General features: G+C 48.2%; 1 protein-coding gene across 1 annotated transcript in view; it reads right to left on the bottom strand.

Moving 5' to 3' along the window:
- LOC111141173 (phosphotyrosine interaction domain containing 1) overlaps nt 1-4,084 on the bottom strand; it is a 225,127-nt gene extending 221,043 nt beyond the window's left edge. The window contains exon 1 of the mRNA XM_022493547.1: nt 3,926-4,084. Within this exon, the coding sequence (XP_022349255.1) occupies nt 3,926-3,955 (30 nt within the window). The 5' untranslated portion in view covers nt 3,956-4,084. The remainder of the gene's footprint in view (nt 1-3,925) is intronic.
- Between the last annotated feature and the right edge of the window lie 3,408 nt (nt 4,085-7,492).

The raw sequence follows: 7,492 nt of genomic DNA on the forward strand, positions 1-7,492 counted from the left end.
TTTTCTAGTCTGGGTTAAGGTCATGAGCTCAGGCCCTGCAATGGGCTCTGTGCTCAGCAGAGTCTGCTGGAGAGTCTCTCCCTCTGCCTCTCCTGCTCATTCTCTCGCCCTCTCCCACCCTCTCCCTCAAATAAATAATAAATCTTAAAAAAAAAAAAAAAAAAAACTCACGAGAAAACAGTTACACATTGACTCCACAATTACAATTTTCTAGAACTCGCTTCTCATCCACCTTCCTACTATCACGTTCCACGCCATCCTTGTAAGAACTACACCACAGGCAAGGATCTGTTGGCCTCCTTTGTCTCAGATTCAGCCTCCATTCATTTTTCGTTTGCTCTCCTCCTTTCCTGGCCTGCAGAAAAATGCATCTGGGAGCTCACTGAAGACATGCTCTGGGGAGATACACGTTGCTATGGCTAACGTCTCCTCACTCTTGTATGGATGAGTCTGTCATTTCTAATGGATTCTCCTCTGCCCGAGAATTAAGACAATTAGGAAACGCATGCAATTTTTAGAATACCACGGCCAGAAGTAATCTCATCCCTATGTTAAAAAAAACAAAAACAACAACAACAACAAAAAACAAAAAAACAAAAAAACAGTGCATAGCCCTTTTCTACTGAAAAGTCCCCTTCACTTTTCTGAGAAGAGCCTGTTTCAAATCTGCTTCTTGAAAAATTTATAACTCTCCCGAGTCCCTCCAAGGAAAAAAAAAAAAAAGTCTACTGTGTAGTACAGAAGGTGAAAAGGGAAGAACTCATATTTATTCATTTTTAAAAGTTGGGGTGGTAATTTAAATCTTCACATCCCTTTTGATCCTATTATATTTTTAATGGCAGAAGCTCCCAAACAGGGCTCGAGTGGGACGCAACAGAAGTTTTAACATTCAGGGGAGCAGATGAACTTGCCGCAGGGTGTGTGACTGAATGAGAAATGATCCAGCTCAGCCCTGCTCGGGGGCAACAGGTCCCTTCGCCCGTGCTGGATTTGGGTCAAGCAGCTATATCTCATATCGGGAAACATCAGCATCATTTTGTTTGGCAAACAAGTGAGTATTGATAGTGATACTCAAACCCGATCAAAGATGTCATTTCCTGAGCAAAAAAGGCTGGTTGCCAGCCCCAAATTAGCTAGAGAGTGACTGTCTGACCTGAGCAAGTTTCTGCCACGCTCCCAGGACCACAGAACCTTTGAAGGGGCATCATCTAGCAGGAACTCATGAAATCAATTAAGAAAAGATGTCACTCTTTTCTTCCCTCACCTCTTTTGTTTCCAGGTATTTGTACAATAAATTGGCTCCTGAGTCCTTAGTCCTATTAGGAAGCTCTGGGAATGCTTCCTTGAAGGATTTGCTGCACTCCAGCTTATCTAAATTGAAGTCTTGCATTAAAAATTAATGAAGAAAAAAATTAATGAGGTTGTAGGAGAAGGTTAGGATTTGTGTGGGAAGGGTGGGGCTATAACTTCATTCATGAGGGAAGTTATCATTTATTTCCCCTTTGAACACAATTTTCATCACCATCTCCTGGGCCACAAAATCGGGGCAAGATAAAGCATCCCATGGACCAAGGATTGGGAAACCAACGTTCCTATACGGTGATGCCCTGAGGACAAAAAGGGGAAGAAAAAAATCCCAGACAGCAAACAGGGACCGTGACAAACATAACCACAAGGAATGTAAATAAAATATTATTACACACAGCTCACTCACCACCTCACCCTCAACAACTCCCTCCCCCAGAAACAAGAAGTAAAAGCACACAAATTGTGTGTTTTGAAAGAAGAGTCAAGCTGCTCTTTGGAAAGAAGCTGTGACTATGAAGATTTTTTTTCTTCATTTGGCTCCCTTCTATAATCGCAAGGCTTGAGCAGAACCTTTAAAAGAGAACCGGCTTGTGGACTAATTTAAATGGGGGGGGGGGCTAGGGAGCATGAAATTGAGCCTTGTGTTGGGAGGAACCTTCCAACAGGGATTTGATCTTGTCAGTGATAAGACATGTTTACTTGAGCTTTCAAAAGCCCAAAGCCCAGCTCTTTCAACATGACACTTCAAAATGAAAGAAAGGCATTGCAAGCGCAAACTGTAATAAACCAGACTCGTGCCCAGCACACATGTGTACATTTCACAGGAGAGCCGGGACGACATTTCTAGTAAAGGAACGATTGCCATGCGGAACGCAAGCCAAAGCTCTCGCCTGCCAAGGGTCACGTGCTCTGCAGCACACAGGAGTCCTTAAATGAAACAGGCCGGGAGAAATAACTTCAAGAGACAAAAATCCACAAACTTTGCAGAGGCACAGAGCCCCAGGCCAGAAAAGCCACCTCCAGGAACTCTGGCCTCATCTCTCTAAGGACTTCTGTGAGCTACCCTCCTCATTTGATGGGGGAACCCTCCACCCTGCTCAGTCACCCCTTCCTTTAGAATAGAAGCCATGCGCTGAGCAGAAGGGGGGATTCAAATGCACAACTGGTAACTGGTGTCACTACCAAAATACATTAACTTACCTTTGGCCAATCATTCAGAGCTTGATATGATGTTCTCTTACTAGGACCAGGAGGTCAGAGGTTGGTCACCCACCACCTTGTCCCCAAGGCTAAAAGTCCCTATTCTTGTTAGACTAGTCTGTTTGAGACCCTGGGGGGACTGGCCTGGTCTCTCAGGTTCTGTTACTATGAACCCACTCCCTGCAAATCCACAGGCCCAGGGAGGCTAGAAATGGGATTGGGGGGGGGGGGGTCTGTTTCTGCTAAATGCAATGCCCTCTGCAGGTAAATCCTCAGGATGAGAACTCCCAGGCAAATGTTCACCTCTCCCAACATCTAAGGGACAGTCAGCATTCTCCATTGGGAGCTTTCCATTTTCACTGAGAAACCTCCCAAGCCAGCCAGGGCTCCTGGCCTCCACTGTTCTAAGTCTTCAGACCCACTCAGCTTCCAATGGTACTATATTTTACCACTTAAACATTTCTTCAGAGTTTACTATGAAACAATGTGGTTCTGAGCCTGCCAAAAGTTTCACTGCAGGATTCAGGGGATTTTATCCAGCAGAGTAGCTGCCCATTCTCTTGAGAATATTTGGGAGCAAAAGGCAGTCATCAAACCTTGCAGTCTGGGCAATTCCAGGGTCCCAAGCATCACTGAAGGAGCTCCTTCCCATAAACATCCCTCTTTCTCATTTTGACCCCCTTCCCCACACCCCAGCTTCAGAATCCAAATTAAAGGCAGTCTGTCATTTCAGTAGACAGCACTGAAAAACTTTTGATGGCATGACCCAGAGCCTAAGTATTATTCCTGGCTGAACTTAACTTTTGATTTTCAAAATATGTGGGGGAGCTGAAGTTCAGGGAAAATGAAAGGAGAGCATCAACAAATAGGAAAAAAATAAGTAAAGTAAAGTAAAATAAAATAAAAGACATATCATGACCAAGCCAAAGCAAGTTTGATATTTTCAAATCATACTGGCAAATGGATGCTTTCACAAATCATTTCCTCTGTCTTTCCTGGAGACAAAAAAAAAAAAAAAAAAAAAAAAAAAAAGAAAAAAAAAAAGAAAAAGAAAAAGAAAAAAAAAAAAAAAATCTGGATGCGAAAACCCTAACCCCAGACCAGTAAATCGTGTCAGTGGAATGCGATCGAGAATTGCTGGTCAGGAAGTGCAACCTTACATCTAGCAACAAGCACACAAACACCCCACGCCAGAAGTTGTAACGCCCGAAGCGGCGCATTTATCCATTCATCACCCCCTCGCCCCCGTCTGGTGCCCGGCGCTGGGGTAAGCTGACAGCATCATGTTCCTACCCACGCGTCTCACACGACCGCTCTGGGTAAATCCCCGACAAGTGGGCAGAGGCGCCCCCTGGGCTCCTCCGGCCGGGACACCTCCTCCTCCAGGCTGGACCCCGGCCGTGCGTGTGCCCCTTACCTGCAGGCGCTCGGTGGCCGGCTGCCACATCTTCCAGCCCGGGATTTGGGAGAGGAGACGCTGGCCAGACTCTGGATCGTGCCAGGGGGTGGGGGGGGGGGGGGCGGGGGGCTCCGGTGCCGCTTTACATGTGGGGTCGGCGTCCGCGGGAGGTGAGACCCCGAGCCGGCCGCCGCGGCGGGGTGGGAGCTGGGGGCGCGAGCGGAGGAGGCGGCGCCGAGCTCGGCTGCCGGCAACTTGTGGGCACGGCCGCGCGCCGGCTGTCCTGGCGCAGCAGCGAGAGGACTGCGCAGCTCCGCCCGGGCCCGCGAGCGCACGGCGGCGGCGGCGGCGGCGGCGACCGCTCCCTCCTCCTCCCCCGCCGCCGCCGCCGCCACCCGGACCTGCGCGCTCTGAGCATGCCCGGGGCTGGCGCCCCCCGCCCTCCACCCGATAGCCGGCACCCCAAGCCCCTAGATCCCGCCGCCAGAGAGGGGAGGCTAGAGCCGGCAGCCCTACCTCCCAACCCCCCCCCGCGGGAGCCCCGTACCGGATGGGGTCCGGGAGAGGGGACAGACTGGCTGGGGAAGGCAGAGCCTGGCGGGGTGGGGGGTGTCTCTGGTTGAACAGCGGGGAGCTCTGAATTGCCTGTGACCTGCCAGGCGATGTGCAGCGGGACAGACTTTCCATTCATTCTTCCAGGTCGAGTTAACTGAGCAGCTATTATGTTCCAGCCCAATGCTGGGTTCTGAGGAGTACAGCGGCGCAGAATACAAGACCTACAAGACCGGAGAATGATCCCCCCTCCTCATAAGCTTTCATTCCAGTTGGGACGCCAGTCAATGACCCAGAAGATAGGCGAAAGGGTACTGGGTCAGGTGGCGACAAATGTTAGGAAGAAAACAAAGCAGGCCTGATGAGGGAAGAAGGGGAGAGGAGAGCTTCTTTAGATTGGGACCCCGGGAATGTCTGGAGTAAGACCCAAAAATGGACACGGTGAGGGATGACATGCTGGGCAGAGGACTAGGGTGCCTGTTCATGGGTGAGGAGGGTAGCACAAGGCCGCCACAAGGCCTTCCTCTCTCCTGAGATCTGCCAGGGACTGCAGGAGGCTGGAAGAACCCAAAGCTAGGGGCCTCTGTGAGCTCCCAGGCCTGGAGGCTCACAAGCTAGTGTTTCCATCATGAAATACACTTTCCTACTTTCTGGCCATCCTCTTGACAACTAGGCCAATTAAGTATTAATGTATTCCCATTGTATGGATTAGATAAATGAGGCTTGCAGGGTTTAGGTCACTGTCCAGGCGATACAACCAGTGAGTGGCTTGGAGTATGCACACTCAGATGACTTCTAGGCAGGAGTTCTTGACTTGTACCTCTAACTCCTCTGACATGAAATACCTGGAAGGTAGAGCAGCCATCTGGGCCTGGGGGCACCAGGATGTTGGCAGGATAGAGAAGCTAAGCTGAGCCTAGAGGGCTACAGGAGTATGGGCAGAGAGCATGGTGGGAAATGCTGAGGGACAGGAGGAACAGAGAGAGAGGAAGAGGAGCACAGTATATGTGGGGGCACAAAGCTCCTGAGAGGCAGGGTCCAGGGAGTAGCGGGGCTGGCAGGGGAAGGCTTCTGATAACATGCGGCACTGGGACACATGCACAGCCTGAGTCCTGAGCCACCTGCACACTATCAAAATTAACACCCCATGTCCAGAAGGATCTGTGCTATCTCGTGATAGGTAATGTGATTTCCAGACATCAGAGCACTCTGGAATCCAGCTTTCAGCTTATTGCATTCTCCTAGTATATCTCCCAAGGCTTGGGGAACACAAAGTTCATAGAATCACCCAGAGGGGAGCCGTACAGTGGTGATTTCAGATCCCGGGCCCTGGCTTCCCACAGTGTCCTTTACCAGGGCCCCAGGCAGGTCCTTCCAGACCACGTAGTTGTAGGTCAGTATCAACTGACTGGCCCCGGCAAGTCCAAGACCCTTGGTGCCCTAGGAGCCAGAGAGATGCTTCTTAGGGGCTGGTCTATGTCTTCCCAGATGAACTCAGCACCTCTGCCCGCCCCCCCCAGCTCTACCTTAAAAGCCCAAGGACTCACTTTCTCAGCCACTTTCCTAGGCCCTGCTACTTTTTTGGCCCTATCAATAAATCCCTTATGCTGAGGTACAGGCGGTCTGCCCCCGTGGATATACATCTCTGATGTTTGCTCATGTGGTCTGTTTTGAGATGCTATTTTTAGTTCTCCCTTAACTCATCCTGCATACCTCCCACACCTAGAAAACTCCTGATGAGAATAATAGACCTTCCCGGCCTCCTAGTTCTCTTTTGTCAAATCCCAAAGCAGAAAGCGATGCACTTCATTGCGAAAATCTAGAAAATCCAAATGTGCATATTAAACCTCTCAGAAAGCTAAAACGGGAATGTTCAGTTGCCAGAGATGCCTTCAGACTCAAGCTTTGAAACCATCCTCAGTTACAGATGCTTCCGTGGAGAAGTGATTTTGTTTTAAATAGCAGCGGGATGAGATACCGGCCTAAATTCAAATCGCATTAGAGCGTTAAATCCTGTCTTCTCACCTCCGAGTGTAATTAATTGTTATGACTCAGTAATACAGCTTTTTCGTTCAGCGTATGGTGCTATTTAAAGAGAACAGGCTTCGGTTCTGTAGAGATTGCTTTCAGTTACTAGTTCACTTTGCAAACAGATCTGGTAGAGAATGTGTTTAACTGACACTCCTGTTTCAGTTACCTTTATGCCACTAACCATTAAACGAAGGGTGGGAGGGTGTGTAAGGTGCAGGCTGGTGGAAGGTGGCAAAGGGATGGGACAACCTCCCACCCATCAGTTTGGCTCCCAAGCCTTCCCATTCAGGAGGAACCTGCAACAGCGGGTGAATGAAATAGAGACATCTACTGGCTAGAGCCGGCACTGCATCCAGATCTCCTGTTCAGTTCTGGGACAAGGCAACCTCACCCTCCCGCTGGGTTTGAAAGTGCTGTTTTACAATGTAAACAGATTTGTTCTGAGCAGGGATTCATTCTTGCAATAACCGAGAGGTGTTTTGGTGCAATGAGGAGAAATATTAGGTACATAAATATGTGCCTTAGTTCATGCTTAATCCTCAATAATGATCTAAATAAATACCATTTCAAGAAAAATGACCAGAAAAAAAAAAAAAAAAAAAAAAAGATTGATAAGGCCCAGATGAGTTATAAACATAACTTTTTCTCCAGGAAAAGAATTACAACCATCCCGAGAAGGCTTTGTAAGCCATGTTTAATCTAGTTCATGATTCTGAGCCCTAAGGTAGGCAACCTCAATATCCACATCAGGACAGTAGTGAATTAAATTATGAATTAAATTATGGCTCAGAATATCAAAAAAAAATTAAAACATTATGCTATTATTAAAGAGGATAGTTACGAAGCAGGGTTGCAACTGAAAAAAAATGCTTATGGCATTATAACAGCTTTTTTTAAAGTAGGCTAAGATGTATACAATTTGAATACATGTTTAAAATATGTATCAGTCACAATGGGAAGATTCAGGTTGAATCCCAGCCTTCAAAATATCCAAATGATGCC

Source organism: Enhydra lutris, unplaced genomic scaffold, assembly GCF_002288905.1.
Source record: "Enhydra lutris kenyoni isolate GAN:26980312 unplaced genomic scaffold, ASM228890v2 scaffoldscaffold1, whole genome shotgun sequence".
Classification (NCBI taxonomy): domain Eukaryota; kingdom Metazoa; phylum Chordata; class Mammalia; order Carnivora; family Mustelidae; genus Enhydra; species Enhydra lutris.